At 53.5% G+C, this 21406-nt stretch overlaps 7 protein-coding genes across 7 annotated transcripts; 6 read left to right on the top strand and 1 right to left on the bottom strand.

Annotated features, from left to right (window-relative positions):
* Window positions 1-751: 751 nt before the first annotated feature.
* CPAR01_10514 (uncharacterized protein) lies at window positions 752-1297 on the top strand (the record flags this gene model as incomplete). The annotated part of the gene is made up of 1 exon (XM_060494774.1): window positions 752-1297. The coding sequence occupies one exon, from the start codon at window positions 752-754 to the stop codon at window positions 1295-1297; it is 546 nt and encodes a 181-aa protein (XP_060346956.1).
* A 449-nt stretch (window positions 1298-1746) lies between these two features.
* Window positions 1747-5130, top strand: CPAR01_10513 (SNF2 family domain-containing protein; the record flags this gene model as incomplete). Its single annotated transcript, XM_060494773.1, has 3 exons — window positions 1747-2084; window positions 2180-2972; window positions 3022-5130. Coding segments are annotated over 3 exons (3240 nt in total), but the record flags the coding sequence as incomplete, so codon positions are not given.
* Window positions 5131-6114: 984 nt separating this feature from the next.
* Window positions 6115-8255, bottom strand: CPAR01_10512 (RNA polymerase II mediator complex component SRB4; the record flags this gene model as incomplete). Its single annotated transcript, XM_060494772.1, has 3 exons — window positions 6115-7453; window positions 7518-7930; window positions 7977-8255. The coding sequence occupies 3 exons, from the start codon at window positions 8253-8255 to the stop codon at window positions 6115-6117; spliced, it is 2031 nt and encodes a 676-aa protein (XP_060346954.1).
* Window positions 8256-9086: 831 nt separating this feature from the next.
* Window positions 9087-9799, top strand: CPAR01_10511 (uncharacterized protein; the record flags this gene model as incomplete). The annotated part of the gene is made up of 2 exons (XM_060494771.1): window positions 9087-9206; window positions 9599-9799. The coding sequence occupies 2 exons, from the start codon at window positions 9087-9089 to the stop codon at window positions 9797-9799; spliced, it is 321 nt and encodes a 106-aa protein (XP_060346953.1).
* A 1392-nt stretch (window positions 9800-11191) lies between these two features.
* On the top strand, window positions 11192-13663 carry CPAR01_10510 (6-phosphofructokinase; the record flags this gene model as incomplete). The annotated part of the gene is made up of 3 exons (XM_060494770.1): window positions 11192-11914; window positions 11971-12435; window positions 12491-13663. 3 exons carry the CDS (start codon window positions 11192-11194, stop codon window positions 13661-13663), a joined length of 2361 nt encoding a protein of 786 aa, XP_060346952.1.
* Window positions 13664-16524: 2861 nt separating this feature from the next.
* On the top strand, window positions 16525-18219 carry CPAR01_10509 (uncharacterized protein; the record flags this gene model as incomplete). The annotated part of the gene is made up of 3 exons (XM_060494769.1): window positions 16525-16794; window positions 16850-17246; window positions 17300-18219. 3 exons carry the CDS (start codon window positions 16525-16527, stop codon window positions 18217-18219), a joined length of 1587 nt encoding a protein of 528 aa, XP_060346951.1.
* A 569-nt stretch (window positions 18220-18788) lies between these two features.
* CPAR01_10508 (uncharacterized protein) lies at window positions 18789-19450 on the top strand (the record flags this gene model as incomplete). Its single annotated transcript, XM_060494768.1, has 3 exons — window positions 18789-18957; window positions 19081-19099; window positions 19195-19450. The coding sequence occupies 3 exons, from the start codon at window positions 18789-18791 to the stop codon at window positions 19448-19450; spliced, it is 444 nt and encodes a 147-aa protein (XP_060346950.1).
* Between the last annotated feature and the right edge of the window lie 1956 nt (window positions 19451-21406).

The raw sequence follows: 21406 nt of genomic DNA, 5'->3' as shown, positions 1-21406 counted from the left end.
CCAAGAGGCAAACGCATCCATTTATTGGGGGGGGGGGGGGAGTCGGTACGTACCTGCCCTGTAGGTTCCTCAAAGTACACTGTTAATTCAGTCAACAACTGCCACAGTGCCTCGATGTCCATTCCGCGCTCCAATTAACGCGTCGCGCTATTCTAAGTGACGGACATGACATCAAATACTTTGGAGGAAGCTGCGATAAGATAAGGAAATCACCACTGCAAGCAGGACCGAGAGTCTACCTTGCCTCTGCCTAAAGGTACCATCTCGTTGCGCCTGGATGATGAATATTGCCGACCTCATGCTTTACCCTCATCGCTCTCGCTCAGCAGATCAACCAGTGATCAATCAGTGGCCAAACAAAGATTGGGAAGGCAGCGACGCCTTTAGTCCTTGCTCACAGCCCTTGGAGCCGAACAATTATCGCTCTTTCAGTCTCTACGGCAACGATCTTTCCATTTCCATCACAACTCACTTCACTCTGCCGACAGAGACCGATTTCTTCTAGACGACAGCACACGGTACTTCTACCACTTCGGCTCCCGACCCATCTCCGACAGCCTGCTGCAGCACAACATAAACCTCTCCAGCGCCCAGCAGATGTTGCAGCACCGCGCCACACACCTTTTGACCTCATCGCCTGCAGCTCGCCTCATTTGAGCGAGGAAAGGGAAACTTCGCCCCGCCACCGCCGTCTTGCCCAGCATCCCACCGACCGACCGACACTCACACTGCGTTTGCGTAACCAACAAATATGGACGACGACCCGGCTGCCACCCAGGCCCGGGACAAGGAGGCACTTAGGAACCTCGCCAACGAACTCCTGGACCTCGAGGGTGAACGAGACTTTCGACAAGCCATCGCCGAATCTCTCGCCGACGGGAACCCGCGAGACTACGAGAAGGCTCTCCGAGAATACGATTCGGCTGCGAAAACGATTGATAGCAAGACACTCGAGAAGCAGCGACTGGAACAGCGGATTCGGGCGGCCAAGAACTCTGCGCGCCAGTCAACGAGAGACGCTACATTCGGAGAAGACGCAAACATGAGAGCGGCTAGGGACCGCTGGGGAGTTGGTACGTGGATATTTTTATTTTGCCGAGTTACTGCGAAGCCTACCCAAAATGCCCAAGTTTTTCACTTGCGACTTATCCCGATTTCGGCCCCAACTTCTTCAAGTGAAGAAGTCAGCCATAGTACAAAAGCGATTAGCATGCCAGAGGTGGAAGGACGACCGGAAGTCTGGCCTGTCTATCCATCATTCCGTGGTCATGACAAGCGTGTTGGCCGATGGGAATGACAGCCTCAGGCTTGCTAAGGTAGTTTGAAAAACCTTGTGTTTTTCAAGCTACTTGATCGAATTGCGAAGAAGTAACGAAAACGTGGAGCTCTCATATCTATGACTGTCCGAGATCTGGGGGCATAAGGCAGGCAGTGTTCTCAGCGCCGCTCCTGCCTTCCCGAAAAAACCCAGTCTTGCCTTACTCCTGCCTAGTCGACGCCTTTCTCTTCCTCCTACGCCTTCCACAGGCTCACATCATAAATAACCTGGGCCTTTCATATTTCACCCATTCCTCACCCAACTCTCTACACTGGCCTGAGCTCCATCAAGGACCCCCGCCTTCAGAATACCTGTCTATTATTGATCTTGTCATTACCGTCTGGCCCATCCCAGACAACCCCTCACACCTATCCACGATCGAACATGATTTCGATCTAGCCATATTTCAGCCTACCTGATTTATCAGTACCTTGGTCACATGGAACACTGATAAAAACCTCTGTGAAACTAACACTCTTCCAGCCAACGTCCCCTACAGACCATCTCCCGGGTCCCAAAACGTCTCTCAGGAACCTTCGAAAAACGCATACGCTATGCCTAACTCGGGTTCCGCTCTTGCCGGCTCGGCTTCCTGGAACGCTTTTGAACCGCCTGTGCCCAATCTAGGTAGTTCGACAAGTCACATCAGTCCGTTCAACAAGAAGAGAGCATTTGGTTCCGGATATGAGTCTCTTGGCCAGGCCAACTCAGGCCGGAACAAGTCTCAGCGCATAGATGATTCGTCTGAAGTCATCGACCTTACTGGGTAAGTACAAAATATGTTCCACTGCTGGGTTGAGCTTAGGTCTGGGCGGCAAATGACTCTTCGTTTTCTGATGCAAGGACTAACAAATTTGGTAGGGACGATGATGATGTACACACATCGTTCATGTCGCGCTCAAAGCAAGCGGAGGCACAGGAACGGGGTCGTAGAATGGCCTCAATGGTACGCACTCCTCGCAGTTTCTCTCAGGCCAATTCATACGACGCCAGGCCTCCTTATCCTCCTCCTGTGGTCCGCCAATCCCCAGGCGCATATGGCACTGGATATGCCAATGGGCTCAATCCCAGCATTGGCATTCCCCAGGGATATGCCAGCGCGAGCTCTTCTTCGAGTATGGCTTCAACCCCTGGCGGAGATTTTATGCCCCGGATGCCGGGTTCTTACATCGACGAGGACGACATGAACCTTGGCTTCACGCCGGCTAGCCAGATGATGAACCGTCAGCTAGCCAATCGGAATGGATATCCTTTCGGCAACAGATCTTCTCTCAGCACCTCTGATGTGATCAATAGAGCTAACAACTACAACTTCATGGACCTTACCGACGGCTCCGGAAACCCGCTGGATGCTCGCGTTGTCTCCTTGATGGAGGACATTAACAATGACCCTCGCAGATCCAAAGAGGAAGTGGAGGCACTTCTGCGGAATGTGCACGCCGGCATGGACATCCCCGAAGAAGATCGGGAGGGAACTCCTGAAGCCATGAGATACCCTCTTTATGCGCACCAGAGAGTTGCGTTGACATGGATGAAGCGCCAAGAGAAGGGCACTAACAAGGGAGGTATTTTGGCCGATGACATGGGCCTGGGAAAGACGATTTCTGTTCTGTCCCTCATGGTGTCACAAAAGTCGACCAAACCAACATGCAAGGTAGGATTGCTCCCATTCAATTTCATACGCTGCTAACACCCCCTGACAGACCACTTTGATTGTGGCCCCGTTATCCCTGATTCGACAGTGGGAAGATGAGATCAAGAAGAAGCTCAAGAGTGGCCCGCCTCACGCCTTGACGGTATACATCCATCACAGCACTCAAAAGACGAAAGCCCAAGAGTTGATGAAGTACGATGTCGTCCTGACCACCTATGGGACCCTCGTCTCAGACAGGAAGAAGTATGCTGCTTGGCTCAAGGACTTGGATGGACGTCCTGCGTTGACCAAGACCGACCCCAACTTGGCAAGCTCTGTCTCCCTGTTCCATCCAGACTACTCGAAGTTTTATCGCATCGTTCTGGACGAAAGCCAACAGATCAAGAATCACAAGGCGCAGGCGGCTGGGGCCGCTTCCCACCTGCAAAGCGAGTATCGTTGGTGCCTATCCGGTACACCGATGATGAACGGCGTCGACGAGCTCTATTCCCTCTACAGATTCCTGAGAATCAAGCCCTACAGCGACTGGTCTAAGTTCCGCGGCGCCTTTGGAGTGCTCTTCGGGAAGAAAGGTGACCCTCAGGCCCAAGCGATGAGAAACTTGCAAGTTCTCCTCAAGGCGACTCTTTTACGCCGGACCAAGACCTCGCAAATTGATGGAAAGCCCATTTTGCAACTTCCGGAGAAAACCGAGGAGGTGGTTTACGCAGAGTTGGACGAGGACGAGCGCAAGTTCTACACTGATCTAGAGACCAAGTCGCAGGTGCAGATCAACAAGTACCTGCGAAAGGGTACTCTCGGCAAGCACTATTCTCATGTATTGGTGTTACTTCTCCGCCTTCGTCAGACTTGCTGTCACCCACATTTACTTCTTGAAGCAGACGATGCAGTGCCTGAAGTCGATGATGATATGCTCAGTCGCGTCAGAACTTTATCTAGAGCGGTTGTTCAACGCCTCACTGAGAAGTCTCGCGCTCTCGAGAGTGCTGACGCCATCAATGAGGGCTTTGAGTGCCCAATCTGCTACGACATGATGCCCGACCCGACTATTCCACTACCCTGCGGGCACGAACTCTGTGCGGGATGTCTCAAGCAGCACGTTGACAACGCTAGGCGTGAGAACATTAGAAATGGCGAAGACGAAGGCCAGGTCAAGTGCGCTGTCTGCAGAGGCACGTTAGACCCGACGAACATAATCACCTTTTCAGCTTTCAAGAAGGTCTACATGCCTGATGAAGCTGCTAGCGGAAGCTCTGAGGATGAAGAGTCTGAAGGCTCCGTTTGGAGTAGCGATGATGATGAGGAAGAAGAAGAGGAGAAAGACAATGCCGATGCAGATGACGCCGACAAGAACGGCGATCTCAAAGGCTTCGTCGTTCCTGATGCTTACGCTAACATTAGTGATGATGAGGACGAGCTGTCAGGGTCTCCAGCGCCAAAGCCCAAGGCGACCGAGCCCAAGAAGAGGAAGTCAAAGGGCGAAATGAAGGCTGCAAAGTCTTCAAGTAAGGAGTCGAAGAAGAGACTGAAGAAGATTAAGGGCAGCCAGTTGGCAACGCTTCGAAAGAATGCCAAGAAGAATGCTGGTGCCTGGCAGGACTACACAAAGTACCTGAGTCACCATTGGCTTGCTTCATCCAAGACGAGAGCTTGTGTGGAACTTCTCAAGAAGATTCAGGAGACAGGCGAGAAAACAATCATTTTCTCCCAGTGGACTATGCTGCTGGATCTTTTGCAGGTCGCGATCAGAAAGCAAGGTCTAAACATCAAGCATTGCCGCTACACAGGAGAGATGTCGATGGCGCAGCGTGATGACACTGCTTTCACTTTCTCGAACGACCCGAGCATGAAGGTCATGATGGTGTCACTGCGCGCCGGAAACGCTGGTCTCAACCTCGTCGCGGCTTCGCAGGTCATCATTATGGATCCTTTCTGGAATCCGTACATTGAGATGCAAGCCGTTGATAGAGCTCACCGCATTGGCCAGCAAAAGCCTGTGAAGGTGCACCGAATTCTGACTCAACAAACGGTTGAAGATCGTATCGTCCAGCTTCAGGAGAAGAAAAGGGCGACGGTGGATGCAGCTTTGGACGAGCGTGAGGGTGCGAAGTTGGCTGGCCTCAGCATGACTGAACTGCGTTTTCTTTTCAATCTTTGAGAGAGGATTCGACCGATCTACATTCGATTTCACAATCCAGTTCCCAGTCTCGTTTGTGGAGGTTCACAACACAATCTCTGACTATCTGGATCGGAAGTCAATTTCTTCTGTGACTTTTTTGCACCAGATCTTGTTCTTTCTACGAGGCGGAGGAGGCATTTTTCTAATCAATGGTCTTGGGGGAGGTATTACGAATCGTTTACGACTGGCATTTTATTGCATCCGCATCACTACAGTGAACAGGAACAAGGGAAGGGGGAAAGCATACCCATGACGAAGACATGGGCACAGAAGATAGGCTTCACAGCCAACACCACGGAAATGTGACTAGGATGGGAAAGGGGGGGGGGGGGATATTTCCTCCGGTCACCTCATCTTCTTTCTCTTTTCTTTTGTTGTCACAAATCCCATGAGGCGTCCAGGGTACAGGTACAGGGCCAGGGCTAGGCTCAGGACGATACAGCTGCCTTTCGGTATGCGAAATTCGTTCACGGAAACAGAGAAGGATCGCTAGATCGACAGAGATCACCAATACTATTGCTCATCATGAATTGTGTGTGACCCTGCAATAAATATGTGCGTGATGTATCCAGGCTGGTATCAACGGTCCCGTTGATCAACGACACGGGGTCGCTCATCAATTGTGAAGGCTAGCCCAGTAACAAGGCTGGCAGAAGTAGAGAAGCATCCTGATAATTATCGAGTATGTTGTAAACGACTGTTGTTATTGATGATAGCGGGCGGAGCTGACCACCCTACCTTAGCCTCGTTACCACCATGCATCCTTTAGCTAATTAACCCTCCAGGCATGGATAGATGACGAGACTACTAGAAACACCGGGCAATATAGTTCCGTCGAGAAATGAGCCTCCCCAATGATCCCGAAGCACGAAGAGGCGCTTCTCATTCGCTTCATTCGTTCTTTTCGCTGTTGAGGAACCAAGCCTTGACCTCCTCCCTACAAAGGCGGACCAGGATAGTCTCCTAAACCTCTCTGGACTGGACAACAGCGGCGACGATGTCACTGACATGAGGCTGCGACGACGATAACGACGGGTCGCCACCAGCCGCCCAAGACCAGCGCTGCAGGAGAGGCTTATCTCCCGCGCGCCAGGCGGCGCCAATCTGCAGCGTTGGCCGGCTCTCGGGGCCGCTGTTGAGGATATCGAAGCGGATCTCGCGCGTTTCCGTATCGATGTCGCGGATGGCGGTACCGCGGACGGACTTGATCCACTCCGCCGGGGCGGGTTCCGAAGGGGGCGTAGACGGGTCGGACGGCTGCTGTGGCGGGGGGATAAGGGACATTGCATGGTCTGTGAGTGCGTGGGCCGCTGCGTTTGTGATGTAGAGCTGGACGGAGGCGATGTCTGGGTACGGGTCGCGAGAGGGAGGGTAGGAGGATTGCAGGGTGTTTGGCGGCGGCGCGGGTGGTTGCTCGCCGTTTGACGGTTCGCTTCCTGCTGCTGCTGTCGCTGCTGCAACGTTGGGAAGAAGTTGGAGTTGGAATTGTGTTGTTGTCAGTGGGAGAAGGAATGTGCGGCCGCGAATCTGGAGGCGAGAGGTTGGGGTCAGGGTCAGCTCGATCTGGAAGTCTGCCGGGGATGTGAGCATGTTTGTGAGTGCTTGTGAGGCGTTGGGCCGGTTGGAGGCACCGCCCGACGTGTTTTTCAGCTCGGCGGTCGGGAAGGGAGGGGTGTTGAGGGTGAAGGAGGCGGCATCGACCCCGGCTTGTCGTAGCACGCGGGTGAGGTCGCCGGCGAAACTGGTGACTTGCTCGACGGAGCGGTCGTAGAGAATCTTGGCGATGATGGGTCTGAGGAGGTGGTACTGGTTTTGTGTTTGGTTGCGACGTTGGTGAGGGGGCGTTGGCCGCAGTCGTTGTAGCTCGTTTAGGCGATGAGCGTGGCTGAGGAGGATGTGTAGACCGAGATGTGTTGCTTCGGCAAGGACGTTGTCGGGCGATGCGCCGACGGTGGCGGCGCTATCCTCCAGAGTTTCGAGCTCCAGCGTCAAACTTGGTCCTGAGCTGGGGTGGAAGTTGATGGAGTTGTTATCCGCGCGGACCCCATACGAGGCGAGGGAGTGTGCTTCACGATGAAGCTCATGCCAGAGCTCTTGTGCAAAGATGGTATTGCGGGCTTCGAGGACGCGATCTGGTAGCAAGGCCGAGTCGGGTACGGAGGCCCCAACAGCAAGACGGCCGCTCGGCTCGCCCGATCTGCTTACGGTGATGGCGAGGCGTTGACAGCCGGAACCGACGCGGCCGTGCTGGAGAAGCGCCGAGCCGTCATCTCCGCGTCGCAATGGCGCGAGACTGCTATTCCTGAATTCAGGTGATGCTATGCATGGTCAGCTTTGTCCGATACTCGAGAAGGGGACGGAGTCACCTGCCTTCTGAGAATCCGAATCTGACGCCAAGGGTATGTCGTTCCGCAGGCAGCCTGCACATAGACCATCCCGCCTGGTGTACTGACAGCACCTCGCCCCAATACTTTGCTTCACGCTCCACTTCCCTGCTCAAGTGGGTTGCCGCTTTGTCGGCCGACTCCTTTGTCTTCTCGATGTCGAGCAAAGCCAAACCCAGAGACACGTCGCGGTTGTCTTTTGCCTTCTCGGCATCCCTTTGCTTCTGTTCTTCGTTGTCTTCGCGCTTCGCAATACCGAGGGTTCCTATGCCGGTCCAGTCGCGCAATTGCTGAGAGAGTGTGACACCTGCCTGAGCAGGGCTTTCTTTCGAGAGTAATAATGAGACGAAGTCGAGAGTCATTAAAGCCGCGTTTTGCGCGGTACTGACGACGCACTGTTAGCCAAGAATTTCCGGGGAAATGACGTTTCTCTGGGAGTACCAACTCAATATTCCTCAGCACTTCCATCCTCGCGGCGCCGGCATCTGGTGGTTCCTCGTCCTCCTCGTCTCCCTCGGCCATTGTCGTGTCTTCCTCCTTCACCTCGCCGACGCCATTTTTCTTATTCTCGACCTCCTCCTTTAGACTTTCCTCGGTGACGTTTCGGAAGCCACGCTCCGCCTGTACGCGGGCAATGAACTCGCCGAGGCTCTTTGGTTTGCGATCGCCTGTGGGTACGGGGTGGAGGGAAGAGAAGGGCATGGAGCTGCCCGACGCCATGGCGGGCAATTCGGGGTCGCGCGTCGATCTTGAATGGGTGTGTTCAGAGATTCGAAGGCTGTGGAATCAGGAAACTATAATGCGCAGGACGGCTGCATGGCGTGGAAGGGAATTTGCGTCGCGGATGGTGGTAAGGCTGTAGTGCGAGGCTGGTGGTTGAATGAGAGCAAGAGCTATGGATTGGTTGGAGCCACCGAGCCGGTCCAAGCTCCACCGAGCGACCACAGGGTGCGCATTTTCGGTGAAGCTACCAACTCACCGAACATGACCGAGTTTAACTCACTGCCAGTTAACCGTGTCGGCCACACCTCTCGAATCTAAATCACACTCAAAGAAAAAAAATCCATAGTCTCCTGATTCAGCTACAAATTACACTTAGTGGGATGCGCAAAGGTCTAAGGTGCCTGATGTCATAGCATAGGCTTGCGAGCAGTCATGAGAATACTCATTGTCATCGCTGAGTCTAAGAGAGAACTGATCGGACAAAGGGACCTCGGAATCTCATGGCAGATTCATTGCATAGTAATTAGTCTGTAGGTATACGACGGGAAGATCGGAAGCAGGTCATCTCGGCATTCCTGCGCGACCGTGGTTCGGCTTTCTCGGGGGTGATCCAACTGATCTGGAAGCTTAACTCAGATATCGCTGCCAAATAGAGACGCTTCATCGAGGACTCTAGCATGACTTGTGCTGTGTAAGTGTGTGCGATCACCGTCGACTCAGTCTGATTGACGACCGGCAATTCTGAGTCGACGAACACGACGATGAGGCTTAACTCAATGCGGGCCATGCCGAACCGGCAACTCCACACCTGATGACGTCCAGCTCACAATGTTCAGGGCTGGAAAACATCAAAGTGAAGTGAAGTTGGTCTTGCGTGATTCCGGATTGTTTACAGCTCAAAGTCCTCATGATCTTACCACGTATTCAGCGGTGACGTTGGTCGCGATGGTAGAAATGCAAGGTTCGGCGGAAGTGCTGAATAATGAGGCCGAGATATCTCGAGTTCGCCTTGATGATATCGTGATGTCTGATTGCACCACTTTGGATGAGCATAGATATCGGACGACTTATGAGTTGATATGTTGATCTGAAAGATTCACCGTCGCCGTCGCCGGGACTTCGGAGGTTAATCCTTGCATCCCTGTGAGAGACGGGACCTCCACTGTGAACGAGTCACTGGCTGATGGACCGACTGACGAAAGTCATGAATGTAGTTTGGGTGTTCACATAGAGCTAGAGGCACAGGCGCGCAGCCTAGATAAAGCAGCATGAAGCGCTCTTACGAGGAAGCGGGCATATGGGGAATGGGCCAGCTATGTCTAGACCATGACATGCGATAGTATGTTTCTCTGCGCAGTATTGTGTTGTTGATTTTAATAAAAAGAGGCGTGCAGACATACCAGCACCGACCTCATGGATTGCCTGACATTCTCATCGAGTTCTTGCACCGGCCGTCGGCCAGCCCCGCACTGGAGCTTGATGGAGGGGCAATTGGAAAGGATCCATTGGTAAGTTGGTGCAAGTCTGGACCTGGCAACTGAGGTGGATTTTGGTGCGACTTGTGCAAGGAGCCCAGAATAAGCCCGAGATGGGACGCTGGAAGAGGCCGACTGAACCTTGCTTGGTGGTTTAAACCCCTCACCGGCGACCGGAGTAAGAGCGAGAAAAAAACACACGAAGGAGACCAGTCACCAGTCAGTCGACGGATTGAGACTCCAGTTGCAATATTCCCAGTATTTCCCTCACTCACCAATGGGTGTAGCGCGAAATAGCTTGACACACTGCTATTGTCGCAGCAAATGAGCGATTAAGCCAGCCATCCAGAGTTAGGTGGACAGACAGCACCATTGTAGACGGTTGCGGTTGGAGAAGCTTCTGCAACACATCGCTGATCGACTACCCGCAGCAGGTTCAGCTGAAGAAACACGTCGAGTAAGTAATACCTAGGTAGTCCACTGTGACCGGGCTGGCCAGTAAGACCGTTGCATCGTTCCTGATTCAGCAACGTGAACGGTTTTCCATAGGCTCGCTGTGACACCGGTGCCCTGCTCCTGTGACGATGCTGTGCGGCCTCTGCGGCTTTTGGACTGTTTTATTTCTGTGAGGTGGGCTTGGCTGACCTGAAGCTCCCCCGCGCCAAGATAAGGAGCCGATAAGAGCTGGGCGGGCTGTTTTGGAGGGCACTCAACGTCACTGCGCGGGCTCGCTGTTGGGGGAAGATGGAGGGGTCGAATCATGGGTGGATTACCTCGAGGTAAGTACCAGGTAGGGAACCTACGTTTGGTGAGCTGAGGTCCAGTGAGGTAAGGTAACTTTCCAGGTTAAGGCATCTGACCCCCCGTTCCGAGTGTGATTTTTCTGCTATTTTTTCGAGGTGCGGGTGCTTCAAAGTGGCTCCGGCGAACTTGGTCCCCCGCCATTAAACCTGTCTGGTCGTCTTTTGCGCAGTGCGAAGCGTGAGGTGTCCCACGCTATAATTATCTGGCACACCAGACGGCCTTTTTTTCTGCGGCGTCCCCCTCCAAGCCCGGCCAAGTGTGTCTCGCAGCTTCCCCCCTCGACCTATTCCTGTTCCACGTCCAAGCTCCAACCACCACACAGCTTCTTCCAAGCACTTGGCGCCTGCCTCGTCTCGCCTGGAACTTCATGATCTTTTCCTCTCTCACTCTCCCTCCCTCCTCCATCTTCTCTGCCTCACATTCCTATTGCCTCTCCCTCCCTGATTCCGCACACGGCCGGCTAGCTCGTACCATCATCCCTTGAACATCTTACCTCCAGCTCCGTAGAGTATCCCCTCCACGCCAAATTCGACCGACGGACCTTTAGACCCTGTATACGGTCACCTCCGCCCTCCTCCGCCTCCCTCCCCCCATTGACTCCGAGGCCTCGACAACCTACGAACATCACCACCACAGCTACTCTCCGCCGCAGCCATGGCTCCCACAGCTGCCAAGAAGAAGATTGCCATCATGACCTCGGGAGGTGACTCCCCAGGCATGAACGGCGTCGTCCGCGCCGTAGTCCGAACCGCGCTTCACATGGGATGTGAACCCTACTGCATCTACGACGGATACGAAGGCTTGGTAGTAGGCGGAGACCAGATCAAAAAGGCGGAATGGGGTGATGTGCGCAACTATCTTGGCCAGGGCGGTACTCTGATTGGAACCCGCCGCTGCATGGCCTTTTACGAACGACCCGGTCGTTTGACTGCTGCCAAGAACATGATTCTCAACGGAATTGATGCCTTGATTATTTGCGGTGGTGACGGTTCCCTCACTGGTGCTGACAAGTTCCGCGCCGAATGGCCTTCCTTGATTGAGGAGCTCGTCTCCTCCGGCCAGCTCAAGAAGGAGCAGGTTGACCCCTACAGACACCTCAACATTGTTGGTTTGGTTGGATCAATCGACAATGACATGTCAGGCACCGATGCCACCATTGGATGTTACTCTGCCCTCGAGCGCATCTGCGAAATGGTCGACTACATTGAAGCCACGGCCTCGTCCCATTCGAGAGCTTTCGTTATCGAGGTGATGGGCCGCCATTGCGGCTGGCTAGCTCTCATGGCCGGCGTTGCGACAGGTGCCGACTTTATCTTCATCCCTGAAAAGCCTAGGGAGGAGAACTGGGAGGAAGAAATGTGTGATATTGTGAAGAGAGTAAGACCAGAAAACCTAGCACTAATAGTAGTCAAGACGACGCTGACAGGATGTAGCACCGAAGCTTTGGAAAGCGCAAGACCATCGTCATCATTGCCGAGGGCGCCAACGACAGCAACGGCAAGAAGATCACATCCGAAATGGTCAAGGACCTGCTCGCAGACAAGAACGGGCTTGCTCTGGACACCCGCATCACAACCCTCGGTCACGTTCAGCGTGGCGGTACGGCCGTCGCCTACGACAGAATGCTGGCTACCCTCCAAGGTGTAGAGGCCGTCAAGGCCGTTCTGGAAGCCACTCCCGAGACCGAGACCTGCTTCATCGCCATCAACGAAAACCAAATCTGCCGCAAGCCACTGATGCAGGCTGTCAAGGATACCAAGGAGGTTGCAAAGGCGGTTGACGAGAAGCAGTTCGAAAAGGCAATGGGCCTCCGTGACACTGAGTTTGCCGAGATGTTCAGCTCTTACATGATGACCACAAACGTCAGAGTGGATGACCACCATCTGCCGGAGAAGGAGGTTTGTCAATTGAGCTTCGATTACAAGAGAAAACGGGAAACTAACAATTTCGCAGAGAATGAAGATTGGCTTCATCAATGTTGGCGCACCTGCTGGTGGTATGAACGCTGCTGTGCGCGCTGGTGTTGCTTACTGTCTTTCGCGCGGCCATGAACCCGTCGCCATTCACAATGGCTTTGCCGGATTCGCTAGGCATCATGGCGATAAGCCCGTCGGTGCCGTGCGACCTTTCGACTGGCTTGAGGTTGACAGCTGGGCCAGCAAGGGAGGATCGGAAATCGGTACCAACCGAGAACTTCCTGCAGAGTCGGGCATGGAGCTCATTGCCAATCTGATTGAAAAGTACGAGTTTGATGGCTTGTTCCTCGTCGGTGGCTTCGAAGCCTATCACGCCGTTTCGCAACTGCGCAAGGCCAGAGAGCTCTACCCCTCTCTGTGCATTCCAATGGTTCTCCTGCCAGCTACGATTTCCAACAACGTTCCTGGATCAGAATACTCTCTTGGCTCCGATACTTGCTTGAACGAGCTTGTGCAGTACTGCGACAAGATTAAGCAGTCCGCTTCCGCCACGCGTCGCCGTGTGTTTGTCGTTGAGACACAAGGTGGCAAGTCTGGATACATCGCGACTCTTGCCGGTCTCAGCGTCGGCGCGAGCGCTGTTTACACGCCAGAGGAGGGCATGGACCTCGAGATGCTGGCCGCTGACGTTCGCCATCTCCGCGAAATTTTCTCCAAGGATAAGGGCCAGTCGTCATCTGGACGCTTGATCCTCATCAACGAGAAGGCTGACGATGTGTTCAACGCCAAGCTCATCGCAGACATCATCCGCAAGGAGGCACGCGGCCGATTCGAATCTCGCGACAGTATCCCCGGCCACGTCCAGCAGGGTGGCGTTCCTTCGCCCATGGACAGATGTCGTGCCGTCAGACTGGCGATCAAGTGCATGCAGCACCTCGAGGAGTTCCGTCCCAAGTCGCATAACAGGTGTAAGAGGGACCCCATGAGCGCCTCTGTCATTGGTATCAAGGGTGCCAGCGTCACATTTACGCCCATTTGGGATCTCGAGGACCACGAGACGGATTGGAAGAACCGTCGGCCCAAGAACGTTCACTGGGCGCACATGGGCGATGTGGTCAACATGTTGTCCGGCAGACCTCTCCACCACACACCGGAGAAGCCAATCACCGGCCTCAAGGCAAAGGACGTCAAGAGAGGCCTCGACGATTGAGAGTCACCGCAAGAGGCAATTGGCAAGGTGCAAGCGAATAAGCGCTACTTTAATACAAGGAGAAAAAACTAAATACAATGGGAAAGGAAAGGGTGCTACTTGATTCAAGCTGGGGAGATGTGGCGCGTCGGGGTTTGGCTTTGATTATTAGCTAGGGAAACTTGACGAAATGCATTTTCTATTAGACTAGACGATATCGCTTCCCTCTCCCCGCACTGCATGGCCCGTGAGACTGGCTGGAGTGGGATTTTGAACTTTTCCGTCTTCAAGGTGACCCGGTCGTCAGGCCCTCTCGACCTTGTAACCTTGCTACCGTGGTAAAGCGAAAGAGTATCGAACCCGTTTCGGGGCAACATCTCCGACCCTAGGAACCGTGGTCTAGAACCTCACAGCCGTCCAGACTCTAGTCACTAGTAATAGTCTCAACGGCCGCACATCCCAAGTCCGATGCGTGGAGAATCAGTCCGAGAGATTGTGGGTGCCGTGCGGGTACAGGTGAAAGCGTACTCCATGCTTCGTACGGATAGATAGGTACAAAACGATAATTGTTCATAGACAAAACGGGATTATGGATGGCGAACGGATATGGCTCGGTTCGGACGAACTATGAGCCCTTTTCATCCGCACTTCTCGTCCCATTTCCCATGTGTCCCCCCATGCTCTCGGATCCCGGAACCTGGAAGCCTCGCAATGGCGAACTTTCAAGATGTGTGTTGAATCCTGCGAGTGGTTTCTTCATCGAGCCAGTTACGTACTGATCGAGGTTTGGCTCACGGGCGATCTTGGGTCATGATAGCCTATCTATCCAGCTTACCTTTAATCCGAACACAGTCCGAATCGTCATCTCAAAGAACCCTTGATCTCCCGGAGCCGGGGGAAACCAGGTTATACACCGTTGTAGGCTACGGGTTAACGTTGGCCACATGGCGACGGGAGTCAATGGCCCGAGGCTCCAATGGACCTCACTCACAGTCTCACGCACACCTCCCCCCCCCCCTTGGGAAACGAACGAGGGGAAATCCTTCCCGTTTGGAAAGTGGCTGAAATCCGGATGGCACAATAGATAAGCTTACCTGGGTAAGTTAGTGAATGCTGCGCTGGGCTGATGTCAGAAGAAGAGTGACAAGGGGCGGTTGGTATTGATGTGATGTGAAGTGGTTTCACTGGCCCCTTATTCAATGAGCAACAATCAGCCGCTGCTGAGCGCGTAGCGGTCCATCTCTGACCATGGAATTGCCAAAGTGGTCAGAGGAGTTTCCGGTTTTCAGTCAGAATAGACGAGAACGCTGAGGATCTGGAGGTGAGCAAAAAGAAGCAAAGATTGTCTCTACTTCGCCCCTCTCACCAGTGAACAATCAGGCTCTCTGCGGCTGAAGGATTCGGATTGGGGGCCGTTGATTACTAGGCGCGAGGAGATATGTGGCCAAATTGTCTGTGCCTTTCGTATGGGCAACTCCGGGACTCAGCGGAATGATTTTCCCCCGTCTCGAATTCCAGCCTCAAACTAGAAACCAAAGTACCGTCAGAGCCCGAAGGAATGAGATATCGCACGACTGCATGGTCGTAGGCTCGCTCGCCCGCGAGACTAGAGTTGACGATGAAAGCCACAAGGTTTAGGGCGAACCTGGTCGTTCGCGCAGTGGGGAAGGGCCGGCGCTCAGTAAGCACCACCTGCGAGATGTACTGTATGGAGTGGTTGTGGCCCACCCCATCTTAATGTGGTTTCCCCTAAACTCGGAGGAGAGATTTGCGGGCTGGGGTTGCAGCGCAGGCTTTAAGCTCGTTCCAAGGAGGTAAACCGAAGCGAGAGACCATTGGAAAGAAAAAAAAAAAGGCCTTTCTGGCCCCCAACCCTGGGCGATATCCCATGTTTTCGGTCCTTGACTCCTTTTTCATAGCTCACGAGGAGGTTGGTTCTGTTGTGTTGTGCCCCTTGAGAGACTAAGAGAGTTGTAGATCAGCTTCGTCGCCTTTCAGCAAGTGTTCTTTCCAGGGAACGAATTGATGAGCGAGAGGGCATCTTCGAGGTTTGTGCTGACGGCATAGTCCTCAGGCCTAGGCAGCCGCACATGGCCCCCTCCGGATATCTCGTCAACCGCCGTTGTCGTGATCAGCTGTACCTATACGGGCGTTGACATCTTGTTGGCTCTGGATCAAGCAAATTGCAAGCACACCAAGCCCTACCGACAACGCCACAACCGAACTCTTAAAGCCAAACCCATGCGGGCTCTATCACACTTTAGGCTTGGCTGGTATCTTTGTTCAAGTCCCTTGGTCGCGGCATAGGCCTTATTTGTCAATGTATTCTTCATAAGCGTTGCCTGCCTGTCCAATGGCCGGTCTTTACCCCCGAACGCCCCACGCGACTTCCCAGACCGATGGCTGTGTCAGCGACATGGGTAGATCAACAAACGGGCTGAAAATGTCTCTGAGCCAACGAGCTTTCAAGTCGTCCGTGGAGGCAGAACGAAGGGACCCTTTGCCTTGTAGGTTCTTCCGGGGGTCACGCTACTGCAAGTCAGGTTGCTGCGGTTGAGCTTCCCGACTTGGGATTGAAATGCAACTGAGCATCACGGAAGCCCTGTTCAATACATCCCCGCCGGAAAACTGCATGGGGCTGATGGTGATAAACCCAGCGATCCCCGAGTCTGAGCGGCAACCAACTCCTTTGCGTCTCCTTATTTTGCGCGTGTCGACTTTCCACCACGACTATTAGGTCCCGGCCTATCGAGATTACCGAGTCCCTCTTGCGAAGTTGAATCGCGTTTAGCAAGAACTCAGACTTTTCCTAGGATAGTCTTGGCGGTCGTTCGCCGTAGCCGTCTACGTTCACCGGCTTCCATGTGGCATTCTTGTCAATAATGGCGAGATCCTTTGGAATTCTCTTGGGGGTATTGCTCGTCTTGTCCTCCCCAGTATCGTGCCTTACGGCATGGTGGACGGAGCTGAGCCCCCATCTGGCGTTGCAAGACCCTGCGACGGGCGACATCCGGTACACCGCTTGCAATAGTAACTCCACGCCCATCTTGCCAACAGATGGACTCAACATCTTTCTTCTCCAGAGAAAGCCGAGACTTGGCACCTCTATTGCCGCTGCTGGATGGTACGATGTGCCGAAGAAGACGACGATTGTAAGTCTCTTCTGGCTTCACAATGTGAAACGTCGCAACTGACCTCTCCATTCAGGCCTCGATATTCTACCAGGCCGAGGACAACTCCATTGTGAACGGCTACTTCACCTGCAACTTCGATACAGGCCATTACGCCATCAAGGGCGAGTACGTCATCTCCGCAACGGCCGGACTCGACTCCATACACAACCAGACCGGCTTAGCCGTCGAGCTACTGGGTGCGGATGACGGGTATCGTGTCTTCTTCCACGATGAAGCAAAGACAGTCAACGTTTTATCGTACACAACTAAGACCGACTGGAAATTGCAGGGGCCAATTTCGCAGGACCCCGTAGGAGGAATGGCCTTGACATCGGTACACTCGGGGCAGTTCAACATGTCTGTTGTCTTTCCCAGAGACTCAGAGAATATCGAAATATCGAGGTTTTTCAAGGACGAGACGTGGCATCTTGGTCCGTTTTCCCCATTGTTGTTGTGAGTGATTTACATGCTGACCATCGCAAAGCTACACTGCCTCGCCCACTCCTGGGGAACGCAAATGAATCGACGAAAGCAGCCGATATCCACCTCGATTCGACGCTTACTCCGAACTTCACCATGCCGGCTTTCGCAAGTAATCTGACTTCGCTAGGCGCAACGGTGGATAAGGCATATGTACGCAGCATCTTCTACCTGGGATCCGACGCGAAGCTGCATCAAATGTCGAACATCGATTGGCAGTGGAAGCTCATGCCCGACCAGGATGCGCGCCTCTGGCCTGCTGCGGATGTTGCGAGTGGCTCTTTCGCGACAACAAGCAACTTTGACACTAGCGAAGCGTGGATATGGTACCAGTCAAACGGGAGCCTGGTTCAGTTATACCATGCTGAAGATGGTCTTTGGAAACAAGCCGTGGTAGTCCCCAGCTTCAACGCAACAAAGGCTGTCGAAGAGGAGCCCCAGGGAACAGCAACACCTTCAGCTTCATCGACGGCCACAGCGAAACCAGTTGTCTTATCAACAGGAGCTAAGGCTGGCATAGGGATCGGCGTTTCTTGTGGGGTTGTTGCGCTTGCTGGAGGTATCATCCTCCTTCTAGTGCGGAGAAGGCGGCAACGGGCAGCCGAGACCGCCGAGGCAGCTCGTCTGAAGGAAGCCGAAGCTGTTGCTCAAATGGGACCGTACGGCGAAGGCGGAGTGGGCCCATATACGGAATTCGGAAACTTGACGTGGGGTCCCGAGACGCCGAATGAGAAACACGGCACCGAAATACTCGAGGCAGATGCGGTGGATACGACCGCACCGCAAGAACTAGCCAATGGAGGCGAAAGATACGAGCTCGTTGGCGAGGGCCATTGGAGAGAAATGGACGCAACAGGACAAAATAAAGCGAGAAGAAGTATCGGAGGCTGGAGAGAGGCGCAAGAGGCGGCAACAAAGAAGTAACGAAGCCGTGAATAATGAAGCCACGTAGTGATTAACGACCATGATGATTAAAGATTTTATCGAATCGCGCCAAAGGCACTTGCCCGAGGGCAGCTGCAGGTCCAGTGATATTGTGTCAGGGCGTGTCAAATATACATCGATTTTAGCAAGTCGTCTCTCCGTGTCCAATTTGATTGCTGCCGGCTTAGACGACCAAACGATCCCTGCGTGACTCTGGGAGTACCCAAACGCTTGGCCATGTGTCTCGTGGTGCGCAAGCTGGGGCATGAATAATTGAGAAGGTATGCGAACTTGCTAAGATTGGCATCGAGTCGGAAGACCTGAAGTATGTCGAGCTCGATATAGTGAGAGAGTGAACTTCAGTACTCGTAATGATATTCACACAACTCGGGTCCCTTGGGTGCAGCGAACCATGGCGAGCGCATGATGGTCGACGTCCGGGGGATTCAGAGCTTCAGATGGAACTAGAGTATCATGTTCCAACAGTGACTAGTGCCAAGTCAAGACGAAGCTCGCTGCTACCGGAGAAGGGTGGTGTTCAAGGCTGAAGTCGTCCCGAAAAGGCAGAGATGGAATTTGTGGTGTATGAAGACCAGGTCATGTCTCAAGATGGTATGGGAGGCTACTCCATATCGGAGCATCGCGTGGACGGCCCGGATGATGGCATGTCTCTCTCAAGGGTCTTCCGGGACGACGGGACGGTCCAATCAGGGATGGCTGTTCCGGCATGTCTCCAAGGTCCAAATTGAGGGATTGAGGGTAGGAAGCGGGCGAATCAAAGGCGACCTCTCTTGGCTTCCCTTCAGAGTGAGCTTTGGGTGGAAGACTGGGCGAGCATATTCGTAACTACCAGTTAGTCAGACTGTGGAAGTCCTTGGGCGTGAGTGATGGGTCGGTCCTGACGATCAGGCTGTGACTGGAGCAGCGACATCCTGGCACAGTCGGTGAGAGCCGAACCTAAGCCTAACTGCGGAGAATTGACGGGAACTATTTGACGACACATGGCTTAGACTGTTCAGTTGCCGAAATTTTCCTCTGCGGTCAAGGTGTTGATTGGGCGGTAGCTGTTCCCGGATGTTCATTTGCGATGGAGCTCAGGCCTCGAGAAGTTGGTTGTGCTCAATGTAAGGCAGCTCGCAGTTTGCAAGACGAACGGATGCGACGTGATGATGGAAAGTGTCTAGTTGAACTGGGAACATTAGGCATAGAACAGGATGAATTTGTGTTCTAGGGAGAAGGCCCGGCAGTTGTCGGGAATCCATAAGTGGCATCGCATGGGACGGCAAGCACGAATTGCAAGCGATTCTTTCTGTCTTTACAGCTGGTGTCCAAGGAATGTCTTGGCGTAAGAAGGAGAAGCAAAAGTGGGCAGAGGGCGGGGCAGAGCCGACAGAAAGGTCAAGGTAAGGTGAATGGTGAAATCGGCAATGCAGTACATACGGAGTAGTGGAAGGGAAGGAGTGACGGCCGGGGTAGATGCAGGATTGCGTCAGTGCCTTTTCTGGCGATGAGTTTTCAGAGCAGGTGCGAATGTGACGGGGCTGGGCACAGCGGATGGAGGGGGAAAGAGGAGGGGGAGGGGAATGGTCCGAAGGGAAGGTGGGAGGGGAGACACTGGCTGGACGGTACTGCCAAATGCAGGGAAGGCGCGAGCAGCTGTCAAGTTACTGTGTAGACGGAGTCGTCAAGAGCTTTCCCGTCCCCTCTTGCCTTTTGGAAATCCAGAGTGTGCTTGTGACAGTGACATGGTGACTAGTGACGATGACTGGTGGATAGAGGATGGGAAAGAATGATTGGAAAGAAGGAGCGAGAAAAGTTGGACAACAGCCAGTCTAAGCTCCACTTTCCCATCGTCTTAGCTTCGTCTTCCCGCCATCCTTCCACAATTAGGAGCTTTTCCTAACTCTCGCCGTCCCCTGTTTCAACCGGACTTCCCAAGCAATAGCAGAGATACAATATGATCTAAAATCAGGTCTTGGGGGTTCTCAAGCCAACTTCATGCGTACTTTGGCGGCGGACTTGCCAGGGACACAGAGCTCCATCATCCTAAACTTGGGGTGTCATTGAGAGACACGATGGAACGCTGGTGGAAGCAGCCGGACCAGGCTGTCTGTGTGCAATAAAGAGACACCTCAAGGACTGGAAGTGACGGCCTCGACTGGCGTGTCTTCTATCTCGCCTGCCGTACCTTACGGTATCTTAAAGTAAGTAAAGCAAGGTTTCTCGGTTATGAGAGAAGGGCGAGGCAGGAGTTGAGGCCATTTCTATCACATCGATACTTTCCTTACGTACCCAGATTTGACTCCTTCCACAGCGGCCACTCCGGAACATCTAAGCTTCCTCGGGCGGACACTCAAGCTGTAGAAGAGATGCGGGATATCAAGATGCCTCTCGCTGTACGGAGTGGTAAAGTATACTTCCTGCAACCAGCCTGCGAGTCACAAGTCAAGCAGGCAGGCAGTCATTGGGCACCAGAGATCGGTGAGAAACCAGGCGCCCATTTGCCCTCTTCTTGTCAGCCCAATGAATGCCCAGGAAGCAACTCCTCAGCTTAGCTGCACCACTGCCACTGCCAGCGCCCAAGTGGATGCCCCCCGATGCAATCAAGTGGATGATTGACGACTTGACTGAATGAGAAGACGGAACAAGTCCCAAGATCGCCTTTCTCTGCATCTTCCATGCCTTTCCTTCGGCTTACCATCAGCTGCCCGTCATCAATCACCATCTGCTACGGACCTTACCTTACGGATATGCTTCGCCCGTCTCCAGCTGCAAGTCGTAACCTATCGACATCTTTCCGTTTGCTTTTTGTTGGCCCAGCCCAACGTAGCGCAGCCTGCATCGTTGATTCCCGGATCGCTGGAGCCTTGTTCCATTTTCCCCATCTTCTTCCGTTTCTACCTTATTTGACTGGGCATTCTCGACCATCGTCAAGGGCTCGCGATAGGGCACCCATTGTTAACGACGCACATGCAACTCCAAACACAAAGTTTGACATCAGAATATCATAGTCTGTAGAATACTGCCGTCCGCAAACTTTCAAATCCCAAATTCGGCCCAAATTGCCCTAAACTAAATGTATACACGCGGGTCCTAACAGGGCCTCGACACCCTCCGTTCTCTTTGCGACGGCATCCCTACCGTCCCGCTTCCCGCAGCAACATAGACAAAACGTCGGGAATACCCC

The sequence above is a fragment of the Colletotrichum paranaense genome (genome assembly GCF_030867605.1).
Source record: "Colletotrichum paranaense strain IMI 384185 chromosome Unknown Scaffold_8.1, whole genome shotgun sequence".
Taxonomy (NCBI): Eukaryota; Fungi; Ascomycota; class Sordariomycetes; order Glomerellales; family Glomerellaceae; genus Colletotrichum; species Colletotrichum paranaense.
Note: the sequence above shows the minus strand (reverse complement) of the source record. Positions and strands in the feature narration are given on the sequence as shown.